Here is a 14,523-nt window from a genome sequence, read left to right on the forward strand (position 1 = left end):
CTATGACAGCTGACAGTCAGCTGGTGGGTAGCGTCATTACGGGGTGTGACTGATTAGCCTCCGCCGATTAGCCCCTATTATTAGCCCAGCCTTGACGTTCGTGCCTCGCCTGAAGTTACGTCGGAGACTTCATTGTGTTTAAAAAAGTGAGTAAAGGTCAAAATCCTTATAATAGCCTTTATTTCCATACACACAAATGCATTGGGAACTGTCTTCTATTCCAAATCAAAACATGAAGATAAATTGATCAAATTTGTTATTTCTTTACAGAAAGTGAAGAAAAATGAATATTAGGCTGTTCAAAACTGCATTTGTCTTTACAAACTTTGTAATCTTATTTACTGTATAAACTGAAAAATGCTTCCAAGATTTAGCTTTCCTGTGAATCACTGAACTAATATTACGTTGTATAACCACTGTTTCTGGGAACTGCTTCACGTCTGTGCTGCATGGAGTCGACCAACTTCTGGCACCTGTTAACAGGTATTCCAGCCCAGGACGATTGGACTACATTCCACAATTCCTCTGCATTTCTTGGTTTTGTCTCAGAAACAGCATTTTTAATCTCACCCCACAAGTTTTCTATTGGATTAAGGTCCAGGGATTGGGCTGGCCACTCCATAATGTTAATCTTGTTGGTCTGGAACCAAGATGCTGCTCGGCTAACCTGGGCTGACTGCTGCTGGAACAGCGGAAGTAGCGGACCATTCAGGAAACTTCCATGAACCGAATAATTTAGTTCAGGAGGTTCGAATCCTGACTGACTCCTTCCCTTTTCAAAGCCCATTTTCTTTTTCGTGAGATATCACCTGGTTGCTGTCACAACCTACTAAACAGAGACAAATCAGCTATTCCTTTGTTTTAAAAGTGACTGACTGGTGATAGGCTACATGAGTTGTGATGCAGACTTTTAGCTAATGTTTTTCCCCGACCTCCTACTTTCAATCGACTTCGCACCTTCAGGAGCTTCCTTGCTCATCACAGTTCATTTTTCTATTGCCAATACATTTGTCTTTGTACACACAAACTAGGGCCCCTTCTACTTTTCAAATCCAGAGTTCAGAGCTCCGGGAGCTTCCTAGCTTGTTAGGAAGGTGGGGTTTCCCCACATTCATTGACACAAAAGGGAAATATTAATTTTTTATATATATCTAATTGGTATATAGTGTTTACTGTGTCAAACACACCACTGTTGGCTAGTTATCTCTCACACGGGAGAGAATCCTGCCTCAAGAACCAGTAAGAGTTCCACACAACAGCAACAAACAGTAGCTTTAACACAAAATGACACAGAAACTGCATAACTTTGCCCAATGTCTCGAAGTTGGATATTCTCAACAACATAACGTAAATGTATACATAATGTAAACATGAATGATCGCAGTATAATAATAATAATAATAATGTATTTTATTTATGAAGTACTTTTCATTGTGAAACAGTCTCCAAAGTGCAGAAACACAGGAACGCAGGAACAGTGAGAGACATTGTGTACATATGACATCTGTAGTGTGTTAAGGGAGCCTAGAACAGGAAGTTGATAGGTAGCTCATCAGGTTGGGGGGAGTAGAGGGAGTAAAGGCTAGACCGAAGCTAGGTTCCTTTGCTGCATGTCCTCCCCCCTCTTTCTCTCCCACCTTTCCTGTCTACACACTTTCTTATAATAAAGCAGAAATGCCCTCCAAAAATATCTTTAAAAAACCAGGAAGCCAGTCACACGTGTGCTCAGTCGTCCTTCTGGGTCAGCTCTCTGATGCACTCGTCAAAGTTGTTGTGTCTCTCCGGAGGCGCGGTCTCCTTCCTCTTGTGCAGCAGCTTGGCGCCCTCCTCCAGGCCCTTCAGCAGAGGGGAGTTGTAGGGGAAGAGCAGCCCGCGCAGCACCGTGTTGTCGTTGACCCGCAGCGCCAGGCCACACAGGAAGCGCAGGAACAACTCGTACTGTCCGTAGGGAGCGCCCAGGGCCCGGTCCACGGCGCTACGCAGCAGGTCCACCAGCGCCCGCTCCTTGAGGAGCCGCGGCATGCGCAGGGAATGGTCCAGGACGATCTTCCCCTCCAGACGGAAGCTCAGGAACACGTACATGGCTGCTATGAACTCCTGAGAACCAGAACACAGCTACTATGAACTCATGAGAACCAGAACACAGCTACTATGAACGCACGAGAACCAGAACACAGCTACTATGAACTCATGAGAACCAGAACACAGCTACTATGAACTCATGAGAACCAGAACACAACTACTATGAACTCATGAGAACCAGAACACAGCTACTATGAACTCATGAGAACCAGAACACAGGTACTATGAACTCATGAGAACCAGAACACAGCTACTATGAACTCATGAGAACCAGAACACAGGTACTATGAACTCATGAGAACCAGAACACAGTTCCTTTTCTACAGGACCAGCAACTTTTAGAAGATTAAACATTTCATTTGTGAAGTGACCTTTCTTACCAGGTTATTCTACAGCAAGTCTTGAAAATGACACAAAGTGCTTTAAACAAGCATGCTAGGCTAACAGAAACAAGCATGCTAGGCTAACAGAAACTAGCACGCTAGGCTAACAGAAACAAGCATGCTAGGCTAACAGAAATTCGCATGCTAGGCTAGCAGAAACAAGCATGCTAGGCTAACAGAAACAAGCAAGCTAAGAGAAACTAGCATGCTAGGCTAGCAGAATTAACCAAAGCTGTTTCAAAAGGTCCCGCTAAGGTAGAGGCTAACGCCGAGAGCAGCTCTCCTACCAGGAAGGTGTAGTGTACAAAGCAGAAGCGCCGCCTGTCGGGGGAGCAGGAGTCCTCGGCGGGGAGCTCAGTGCAGAGGCCGGAATAGACGGCCACCTCCTCCCAGTTCAGCGACTGCTCCCTCATGTCCTCCTCGTAGAACACACAGCGGTTCTTCTCCAGAAGCCGGAGCGCCATCTTGCCCAGCTTCATCACGAAGTCTCTGTCTGCGTCTGTCCAGTTCTGACAGAAAACAGCAAAAACATCACTGTTACTATCGCCATAGTCTCGCCATGCCAGACTTTGGAGACCTCCGCCTCCAAAAGTCTGGAGACATCTTCAAAGAAGATATTCACTAGAGCAGCGCCGAAAACCGACGCTACCATTCATATCCATGTAATTCATCTCCAATAGGGTGAAGGACCCTACTTATCCGAAATTATGTCCTCCAAACAAACTGGAATGGAGAATCAAAACAAAGTAAAACATTCACCGCCCCATAAGGAAGGACCGCCCCAAAGACGATGGATTGGATCTGTAATGCAGTTTTTTTCAATCCCTCAAATTGTTTCCACCCACTTTTAGCAAACAAATCTGGACAAATGTCTTCAGTCTCTAGTTGAGCGCAGCGTTTAGAGACTGACTCTGAGTGAGTCTACTTCCACCACTACCACAGCTACTAGTACTGCCACCACTAGTAATGTGATCATATCATTTGCGAATCAAACCTGGTTGTTATGGGAGGCGCCGTAGTATCTTTCCAGCTTGCGATTGGTCTGGATGATCAGGAAGTGGACGTAGAAGGGTGTGAGCTTGGGGGCTTTCCCTCCGTAATGTTCATTATTCCGGAAGCACCTCTCGAACACCATGGCAACCATCCAGCACATGAAGGGCATGTGGCAGAGTGCGTAGAGCATGGGCAGCATCTTCACGTGCTCCAGGATCTGCCCAGCCAGCGCTCGGTCTGTGTAGCGCTTGGTCAGGAACTCGTCCTTCATGGCATCGCTGGATCAGAACCACACAAACAAGAACCATGATTCAGGCTCACATGACATAGCAATGTTTTCAAACTTTTGTAACATTACTTAATACAAATATAGCTGCAAGCAGCAATGTGGGGGCCAAGCAGGACCAGCGCATCAAAGACAACAAGTGAAACACGCCATATCTGCATTCGAATCCCTACCGCAGTTTTGAAAATTGGGCATACGGTTCAGAATAAACGCACTTCCAACTTTGACAGGTTGGTGACGCTAGCGAGTTCGAGGTGGTGACATAGACTTGGTGACAGGGGTCACGGGAATGTCCCCGATGAGTGTGCCTAATGTGGTTATGATACATCAAAAGGTTACTGAGATATGACCACACTTCGCATCGGCATCGCTGGATCAGAACGACAGAAACAAGAACGTGATCAGGCTGACATGACAGCAATGTTTCAAACTTTTGTAACACAAACTAACAGTAAATATAGTAACTTAGTAATTGCTATATATAGTACTGTTGACAATACGACATTTCACACACCCACCCCTGCTTACCTGAAACCCTGTATCTCGCAGACCCTGTGGATGAGCTCAGTGGGTATCTGTCCTGACACACACACACACACCCACCCACCCACCCACCCCCACACCCACACCCACACACACACACACACACACACACACCTCCTCGCTCACCTGAAGCCCTGTATCTCACAGACCCTGTGGAGGAGCTGGTTGGGGATGTGCTCACCTGAAGCCCTGTATCTCACAGAGCCTGTGGAGGAGCTGGTTGGGGGTGTGCTCACCTGAAGCCCTGTATCTCACAGAGCCTGTGGAGGAGCTGGTTGGGGATGTGAGTGATGGCGGCGCGGCGGCCGGTGATCCAGACCAGGCTGTGGGGCAGCAGAGACCCCCGGATCAGGTTGACCAGCAGCGCATCCAGGGACACGGCCTCACACACGTCTGACACCACACGCGTGTTCTGGACAGAGAGGGAGAGAGAGAGACAGAGGGAGAAAGGGAGAGAGAGAGACAGAGAGAGTGGGGGAGAGAGAGAGGGAGAGGGGGGGTGAGAGAGAGAGACAGAGGGAAAAACAGGGAGAGGAAGAGAGAGGGAGAGAGAGAGACAGAAAGAAAGGGGGATTCAAACATTGTGTGTGTGTGTGTGTGTGTGTCTAGACTATTGGGGCATTGTGGAAAAACCGGTCCACATTTGAAAATCCTATTTTCAATCCTGAATTTTTTTTTTAGCATTACTTCGATTCACTTATATGAAATGTGTAATAAATGCATTTTAAATGCGTTCTAAATGAATCCTGACACCGAGGCTGATCAGCAGAAGGGGCACCTTGAAGTCCAGCTGGGTCTTGTACATGTCCCAGCCCTCCAGGATGTACAGGGCCCTGCAGTCGGGCCGGTCCAGGAAGTTGGCGCTGTCGACTTCGGTGTAGCAGTAGCGCACTAGCTCCAGGAAGCTGATTGGCTGGCCCGACTCCAGCTCCTCCTCCCTCTTCATCCACAGCTCCTTCATCCGCAGCTTGAAGATGAACTGGATGTCCTGCAGGCCAGAGAGACTACAGCTCAAGCTCTAGAATCTATCTATCTATCTATCTATCTATCTATCTATCTATCTATCTATCTATCTATCTATCTATCTATCTATCTATCTATCTATCTGCCTATCTATCTATCTGCCTCTGCCTATCTGCCTATCTATCTATCTGTATCTGCCCATCTGCCTATCTATCTATCTGCATCTGCCTATCTATCTGTATCTGCCTATCTGCCTATCTATCTGTATCTGCCTATCTGCCTATCTATCTATCTATCTATCTGTATCTGCCTATCTATCTATCTATCTATCTGTATCTATCTATCTATCTATCTATCTATCTATCTGTATCTGCCTATCTATCTATCTATCTGTATCTGCCTATCTATCTATCTATCTATCTATCTATCTATCTATCTATCTGTATCTGCCTATCTATCCATCTATCTGTATCTGCCTATCTATCTATCTATCTATCTATCTATCTATCTATCTATCTATCTATCTATCTATCTATCTATCTATCTATCTATCTGTAACTGCCTATCTATCTATCTATCTATCTATCTATCTATCTATCTATCTATCTGTATCTGCCTATCTATCTATCTATCTATCTGCCTATCTATCTATCTATCTATCTAGTGCCAGTGTGTTTTCAGACATTCTTCACATATATTTAGCAGTTTGTCATCGTTCAAGGAATCCCCCTCACCCTATTGGCTCGATCCTTCGACCAATCCATGATGAACTTCTGCACGGCGACGGTGCAGCCTATCCCGGGCAGCCCGGTGGTCAGCACGGTCCTCACCACGGCCGGGCTCCCCGCGGAGGGGCGGAAGATGGCGTTCCCCCCGATGAAGGAGTCGGGGCTGGCGGGCTGGGGGGCGGGGAGGGGATGGGGGCGGACCGGGTGGAAGGGGAGGAGCCCGCCCCGCCCCCTGGTGGAGATCTGGGGCTCTACGTAGACCCGGTGCAGGTACAGCTGCTGGCCCGCCCGGGGAACGCCCTCGTGGATTATGTTGTGCTTTCTGATCAGAAAACACCTCAGATCGTACTGGACCACGGCTGCAGGGTAGAGAGACCACAGAGAGACCAGAGAGAGCGAGACCACAGAGAGACCAGAGAGAGAGAGACCACAGAGAGAGACCAGAGAGAGAGAGACCACAGAGAGAGACCAGAGAGAGAGAGAGACCAGAGAGAGAGAGAAACCACAGAGAGACGAGAGAGAGACCACAGAGAGAGACCAGAGAGAGAAACCACAGAGAGACGAGAGAGAGACCACAGAGAGACCAGAGAGAGACCACAGAGAGACCACAGAGAGAGAGACCACAGAGAGACCACAGAGAGAGACCACAGACAGAGAGCTCACAGAGAGAGACCACAGACAGACCACAGAGAGAGACCATAGACCATGGGGAGGTGTAGAGACCACAGAGGAGAGGGAGAAAGAGCCATGTCAGATTGATCACATGACTTCACTGGACACCAACCGTTACCTCTCTACCTTCTCAGCTGTGATTGGCTGTTACCTCTCTACCTTCTCAATTGTGATTGGCTGTTACCTCTCCATCTTCTCAATTGTGATTGGCTGTTACCTCTCTACCTTCTCAATTGTGATTGGCTGTTACCTCTCCATCTTCTCAATTGTGATTGGCTGTTACCTCTCTACCTTCTCAATTGTGATTGGCTGTTACCTCTCTACCTTCTCAATTGTGATTGGCTGTTACCTCTCTTGCACTTGGTCTCCAGGTCTTGGGCCAGGTCCGGTCTCTTGATGTGCTCAAACACCCGGATGGCTGTGCGCAGGCCGTCCCCCTTCCCTGCACAGCAACACACACACAGCTTTACTCACAGGGGCTCTGGAACGCACTGAAGGCCAATTATTTTTGTGTGTTGGCTGTAAGCCGCCGCAGCATGAAGAGGGAATGCAGATTTGTCGTTCTATGTTGCTACCACAAGAGGCAGTGGTCCCAGAACATCAAAACAAAAAGACAGATTTCCCAGGTCAGCGGTGCAGTGATGCCAACTTAGCGACTTTGTCGCTAGATTTAGCGACTTTCCAGACCCCCTGGCGACTTATTTCATGAAAAGCGACTAGCGACAAATCTAGCTACTTTTTCTGGTCATTTGGGGAATTATTGTGTTGACAAGGAGCGAGCTCAGCTCACGAGTCACGACGAGAGAGAACCTTTTTAGCTGCCTTCACGTCCTCTCTCCCTCGCTCGCCCACACACACACCATACGCGCTGGGATCCTCCCGCAACAACCAATCGTATTGTCAGAAACGGCTAGTTTACCAAGATACTGCGACGTTAGGTTAAGTTTTAATTAAGCCATGTAGGCTATATTATCTTTCCGTTATTCTTTAGGTTTACAGACCTACGTTGTTTAAAAGAAAAAAAGCTAATGTTATACAGCAACAAAAAAAGAAGTTTGTAAATAAGTAAATAGTTTGATAGTTTTTCCATGCCCATCATCATCACATGTATGATGTAGGCTAATAGGGTTGCACTGTAAAAAAATAAATAAATAAAAAGCTAAGGAGGAGAAATATTGATTAGAATATATTTGATGTTTATTTTGTTTGTAGCTATAACGGGAGAAAAAGCTATATCAAACATCAATGTTGCTGCTTGCCTGAGTAGGAACATCCCAACATTAAATAGCTAGTTACTTGAAAGCATGGATGTATTAATAGAACGAATTAATAGAACGCTTGAAAGGGAAAGGTAAGCAGAGCAGCCATGTCATCCATGGTAGCAGGCCTAGTAACCAGCTACACTTTACTTTCACCGTCCAATCAGCTTCATGCTAGCTAGATAACCACAGCTGAACAGTGTTGCCCCTTGCAACGTTCAGTATTGCTCCGTGACATCGGTGAGAAACAACTGACTGCAGAATGTGTGGATTGTCCAATCAGAATGGAGTATTTCAGAGAGCCGTGTCGTAAAGGTCAGATAATCATTGTGCCGTTTGTCTAAGGGAAAACATGGCCAGCCAATCATTAACCAGCAATAAGAGACAGACGGGTCCGTTCTGTAACACACTGAAGGGCTCTTCTTCTTCCATAATGACCGGCTGGACATACGTTATCCTGCTTATTACACGGCTAATTACAAACCACATTCATATTAATATGACTACACTTTTTATTTAGCCAGTGAGATGGTTCCTTGTGCTTGGGCAACGGGTATTTAAGTGATTGAACATCACACTACAACAGCCAAACTGATTGTGTAGAATGTTCAAACTTTCAGTCCCTCAGTGCGTTTGAAACATGGGCTCTTCTGCTTCCATAACGACCGGCTGGCCATCGTCTATTTACCAACCACATTCATCCTAATAAGACTACACTTCTTATTCCACCAGCGAGATGGTCCCGTGTGCTTGAGCAACGGACGTTTTCAGAGACACATCTCATACAGTATAATGTGTTGCCCTTAGCAGCGGTGAATATTGCTTGTTGCTGGTGAATTATCGAGAAATAATTCACAGGTAGAACGCACGGTTGTCCAATCAGATTTGAGGATTTCATAGAGACATGTTGTCTGTTATTAGAACTGGAGCTATTCTCCTAGTAGGGTTTGTAGGGGATAATCCATGACCAGGTGTGTTCTAGTAGGGTATGTAGGGGATAATCCATGACCAGGTGTGTTCTAGTAGGGTATGTAGGGGATAATCCATGACCAGGTGTGTTCTAGTAGGGTATGTAGGGGATAATCCATGACCAGGTGTGTTCTAGTAGGGTATGTAGGGGATAATCCATGACCAGGTGTGTTGTTGTGGCAGCAGGGTAAACTACAGAGGGTTGTTCTCATGGATGTATTAATAGAACTGGATGCGGTGACTAACTACATTGACGCCTCTTTCTTGAGAGTGAAGCTTTTTGAACAGGGCCACCGACCCCTTTTGACATGCGCAGTTGTGTTTTCCCGCGTCACAGGCATACGCAGTTGTGCTTTTCTCATGTCTTAACCACCTGATTTGTTGACCCGGCTGCGTCCACAAAGTTTACACGTTCATGTGGATTTTTAATGAGCGTTACCCGCTCTCCCCGCTGTATTGCATGTCCCTGCATTAGCATTGTTAAAGGGGAACGCGGCTGTCATAGCAAGTTTAGCTCAAATGTCACTTTGTCCTCAATGAAACCGATCCGTACACACCAACATTTAACCGATCCGTGCAGTATTAAGATAGCTCCTTTTTCCTCTGTGCGCGCACCCCCTTTATAATGGAGGTCTATGGGCCTCTGCTAAAAACTATGATAAACATTCCTTTTCAAGGCAGGAAGCGCAGGGTGTGATCTTACTGGTGTCATTATGCTGTCATGTGAAATATATTGCATTCTCAAACCGAATATTGAAACAAAAGCTCCATTTGAGCCAGAACTATTTAGCCGAACACACTACACCATACCTTTCGCACTGTAAACTTCCGCCGTGGCAAAGCTAGACGATTGTTTACATCCTCCTAGTCATGCCTAACACGTCAACACATGGGGATGGCGATTAATTTCACAAGACAACATTCTACTGAGACCAGTAAGGGACTTCCTGGCGCTTCCTGCCTTGAAAATGCATGTTTATCATAGTTTTTATCAGAGGCCCATAGACCTCCATTATAAAGGGGGTGCGCGCACAGAGGAAAAAGGAGCTAGCTAACTACTGCACGGATCAGTTAAATGTTGGTGTGTACCGATCGGTTTCATTGAGGACAAAGCAACATTTGAGCTAAACTTGCTATGACAGCGGCGTTCCCCTTTAAGTAATAAAAAAATTATGCAAATAATAATTGCATGGTGCAAACTGTTCATGAACGCGGCGGGGTCTGAGAAAAGCACAACTGCGCATGTCAAAAGGGGTAGATTCGGCAAGATGGCGCTGATCAAAATGTTTGAGGAAGTAAATGTCAGCCTGGCCCCGTGGTGGTCCTCCTACCGTAGGCTTCCAGGATCTTGTCCACCAGATCTAAGGAGTCACATTCCTCCAGGTTCTCCATGGTGAAGGGGGAGTTCTCTCCACACAGGTTACGCTTGTAGTGATAGAGCTCCCAGCCCGACAGACTCAGCAGAGAGCTCTGGATAGTCTGGAGAGACACAGAGAGAGACAACTCTGGGTGGTCTGGAGAGACACAGAGAGGGACAACTCTGGGTGGTCTGGAGAGACACAGAGAGAGACAACTCTGGGAGGTCTGGAGAGACACAGAGAGAGACAACTCTGGGTGGTCTGGAGAGACACAGAGAGAGACAGAATCACAAACAACCCAGGGTGGTCTGGAGAGAGACAGAGACACAGAATCACAGGCAAATCAGGGTGGTCTGGAGAGACAGAGAGAGAGAGAGAGGGAGAGAGAGAGAGAGAGAGAGAGAGAGAGACAGATACAGAATAACAAAATAAAGAAGATATGTCTATCCTTTTTATTTTTAACAATGAAAGAGGATGGAATGGTAAACTGTCATGTCCCCCTTCTGACACACAAGGGGAGGCTTGCTCAGCTGATATCTTGATATCTATCAAGCTCAATCTGGATAAGACTGAGCTGCTGTTCCTTCTGGTGAAGGGCTGCCCACACCGGGACCTGGCCTCCACCATTGAAGACACAGTGGTGACTCCGACTCAGACTGTGAGGAATCTGGGTGTGACCCTGGACGACCAACTGTCTTTCTCCGCACATATCACATCCGTCACATGCTCCTGCAGATTCATGCTCTACAACATCAGGAGGATTGGCCCTTTCCTCACTGATGAAATGGCGCAGGTGCTCATCAAGTTCTCCCAGTATTATCATTCTCATCAACTTACCCCATTCCATCATCAGAATCAGAATGTGTTTTATTGCCATGTAGCTGTTCAACATACTAGGAATTTGCTGGACATGGAACATGGAGACAACACTGGACAACATTGGACAGGGAGCAGGACATGGAGACAACGTTGGACAGGGTGCAGGACATGGAGACAACACTGGACAGGGTGCAGGACATGGAGACAACGTTGGACAGGGTGCAGGACATGACAGGACAGTGTCAGCAGGGTCAGGGGGTTTAGAGGAGAGGCACTGGTGAGTCCTGGTGAGTAGTAGAACACTGACTACCATGTAAAGGATAGTCCTTTCTGTGGCGGCGCCCACGCCCTTTGCTGCATGTCTTCCCCTCTCTCTCTCTCTCTCTCTCTCCCACCTTTCTTGTCTGTCACCTACACTGTCCTATCATAATTAAGCAGAAATGCCTCCAGCACGGCCGAAAATAGATTTTTAGAAACTGCATTCTCGGTGCCCCGTCCACCACCATTACATGGATATACTGGCTCGCGCTGGATTTTAAATTTCTTCTACAGGCCTCCGAACTACACCAAAGTTATCTCGGTGAGTCAAACATCTTATAATATGTCGTAAATAAGGTCCAGGTTGTCAAAAACGAGCATTGTCCTTTAAAAAAAAAAAAAACTTAAAACTTACCTAGGGTAAATTACATTATTGTAAATCGCTTTGGATTAAAGCATCAGCTAAATGACTGTACTGTACTGTACTGTACTGTAATGTACTGTACTGTAATGTACTGTAATGTAATCTACTGTAATGTACTGTACTGTAATGTACTGTACTGTAATGTAATGTAATGTAAACCCACCTTGAATATGAAGGGGATGTCCAGTTCTAGGTGCAGCTGGCCGAGCTCTGCGTGCTTCCCTGGCTGCTCGCTCCACGCCTCCTCCTCCAACGAGGGCTCGGGGGAGTCCGCCTGGGGGGGGCTGTCCTCCCCCTCCTCCACCTCCTCCACCTCCTCCACCACCGCCTCGTCCATCTCGTCCACACACCCCTCAGGTTTCCTGGAGAGAGAGAGACAGAGAGAGAAAGAGAGAGAGAGAGGGAGAGATGATGGGCCGAGAGGCAGACAGGAGCAGCTGAGGAGTCTGGGAAGCGTGATCGTTCTATGTAGCGTTGGCAGAACAGCCAATCATGGCTTGTTTATTACCCGTCTATGAGGATGATGATAGTGTTTATTACCCGTCTATGAGGATGATGATAGTGTTTATTACCCGTCTGTGAGGATGATGAGTGTTTATTACCCGTCTATGAGGATGATGATAGTGTTTATTACCCGTCTGTGAGGTAGATCATAGTGTTTATTACCCGTCTGTGAAGTAGATCATAGTGTTTATTACCCGTCTGTGAAGTAGATCATAGTGTTTATTACCCGTCTGTGAAGTAGGCCCCGCGGCGTCTGGTGGCGCGGGTGACCTCGGTCCAGAGGGTCTCTGGTGACTCGGAGCGGTTCAGCTGCAGTCTGGGGGAACGTCACCGTCCATCACAACATTAGCATGAAAACACAATATTGTTTGTGCACCTGAGAGAAAGATGCTACGTGTGTGTGTGTGTAGCAGGAGTGTGTGTACGTACAGTGTGTGGCCATAGGTGGTCCCGGGTATTTCAGGTTTGGACAGAGAGGCGCCGTCCTCAGTGATGTCTTCATCCTCCTCCTCTTCATCGCTCCTCATCGAGCCGTAACTGGAGGGAGGGGCCTCTGGTCTCCCATCGCTCCTCATCGAGCCGTAACTGGAGGGAGGGGCCTCTGGTCTCCCATCGCTCCTCCTCACCGGCAGGATCCTAAAACAACCCAGAGGTTTGTGTGTGTGTGTGTGTAGAATCTTAAAACAACCCAGAGGTTTGTGTGTGTGTGTGTAGAATCTTAAAACAACCCAGAGGTTTGTGTGTGTGTAGAATCTTAAAACAACCCAGAGGTTTGTGTGTGTGTGTGTGTAGAATCTTAAAACAACCCAGAGATTTGTGTGTGTGTGTGTGTAGAATCTTAAAAGAACCACCCAGGTGTGTGTGTGTGTGTAGGATCCTAAAACAACGACCCAGAGCAGAGGTGTGTATGTGTGTGCGCGCGCTCAAGTAGCAGGCAAAGAGCTGTGTTAGTATGGCTGTGTATATGACCCATATAAAACAGTAACAGCCATGGTTGCTGAACGACTAAGGAACAAAGACAGGACATATTGACATGACATAGCCTACAAGAAGTCAAATAGAATGACAGACACGGTAAGTCTAACAAGAGATTAGTCTGTCCGTTCACGTTTAGTAGACACACCTTTCCACCTCGATAACGTCTGGACCTGAATTCGAATCCATGTCCACTGATCCAATCCCTCTCTGGCTACGGTCACTGATCTGCTGTAGCCTACGAAAGCAAAACGACTATAACCCGACTAGTGTCATCGGCAGTGTGTTCATAACCAAGTTGAAATAGCCTAAGTCTGGTTAGTTCGCAACCCGCTCGTTAATTTTAAATTCCCAGTTTCCAATATAGGCCAAAAGTCACCAACCGACCGATTCAACACTCCTTTCCTCGTCAAAATGTCGGAATCAGTTTCGGTTTCAGGAAGAGGAAAAGTGGCCAAGTTTTAAAGCTTGCATTTAAAAAGCACTAGGGGTCGTCCTAACGCAGCTGCATGAGCTGCACTATAGCCTGGCCAGCGCCCAGCGGACCTCCATACAGTAACCTGGTAGGCCTACTGGCTACTTTATTACTCCGGCCCAGTCAGAAGGACATTTATTCTTAGGGAGTTTGAAGTGGAGGAGATTAAGGAAATTAGAACTAGATATATTTCATTCCCACTTCTCCCCAAAATGAAAGAAGTTAATTTCAAAATTAAATGAGATATACCCTACAAGTGAATTCTTGAGAAAGAGATTTAATTTTGATTCAAATTGTTGTGTGTTTTGTGAGGATATTGAAACTTTGTTGTTTTTTTTAAAATCAGTATGCCTACCCAGATAGCAAGCGGATCTGGGCCATATATGGGCCGGAAATAAGCCACAATAGGGCCAGATCTGGCCTGTATATGGCCCAGATCCGCTTGCTATCTGGGTACACTCTTTTTGGTGTGATCTGCAAAGCTGGCTTCAGTCCAAGAATATCGAATTGTCACCCTGGACAGTTAATTCAGTTAAATTTGGTAGTTTTGTTAAAGATAAGAATTTAGACTTTATTAATATAGGCCTACTTTTGTCCATCCATCCATCTTCATCTGCTTATCCGGGGTCGGGTCGCGGAGGCAGCAGTTCCAGCAGTAGGCTACTTTTGTTATTAGGCAAAATTTTCATCCATAAGTGTAGATACTTTAAGATCATATCCTGTTTAAACCACTGGATGAATGAGCTGAAACTCTTGTCTAGGCCGGATTCATAGTCGACGAAAACTAGCCTACATAAGCGCAAGCAACGCAAGCTTCGCAAGGCCACGCAAG

At 46.6% G+C, this 14,523-nt stretch overlaps 1 protein-coding gene across 1 annotated transcript; it reads right to left on the bottom strand.

The window, feature by feature from the left end:
* Positions 1-1,411: 1,411 nt before the first annotated feature.
* On the bottom strand, positions 1,412-13,622 carry LOC311309745 (NACHT, LRR and PYD domains-containing protein 3-like). Its single transcript, XM_084439068.1, has 12 exons — positions 13,365-13,622; positions 12,671-12,877; positions 12,468-12,557; positions 11,901-12,099; positions 10,210-10,357; positions 7,000-7,092; positions 5,985-6,337; positions 5,066-5,275; positions 4,524-4,699; positions 3,460-3,736; positions 2,753-2,974; positions 1,412-2,097 (listed from the first exon to the last, which is right to left on the bottom strand). The coding sequence occupies exons 1-12, from the start codon at positions 13,403-13,405 to the stop codon at positions 1,726-1,728; spliced, it is 2,388 nt and encodes a 795-aa protein (XP_084295194.1). The 5' UTR covers positions 13,406-13,622; the 3' UTR covers positions 1,412-1,725.
* Between the last annotated feature and the right edge of the window lie 901 nt (positions 13,623-14,523).

Source organism: Borostomias antarcticus, assembly GCF_949987555.1.
Source record: "Borostomias antarcticus genome assembly, chromosome: 1".
NCBI lineage: Eukaryota > Metazoa > Chordata > Actinopteri > Stomiiformes > Stomiidae > Borostomias > Borostomias antarcticus.

Coding starts and splice junctions, on each gene's coding strand:
- LOC311309745 (XM_084439068.1), bottom strand. CDS start 13,405: ATGGATTCGAATTCAGGTCCAGACGTTATCGAGGTGGAAAG. Junction 12,558..12,670: donor ACCACCTATGGCCACACACT/GTACGTACACAC, acceptor ACGTTCCCCCAG/ACTGCAGCTGAACCGCTCCG. Junction 2,975..3,459: donor GCGCCTCCCATAACAACCAG/GTTTGATTCGCA, acceptor GTTTTCTGTCAG/AACTGGACAGACGCAGACAG.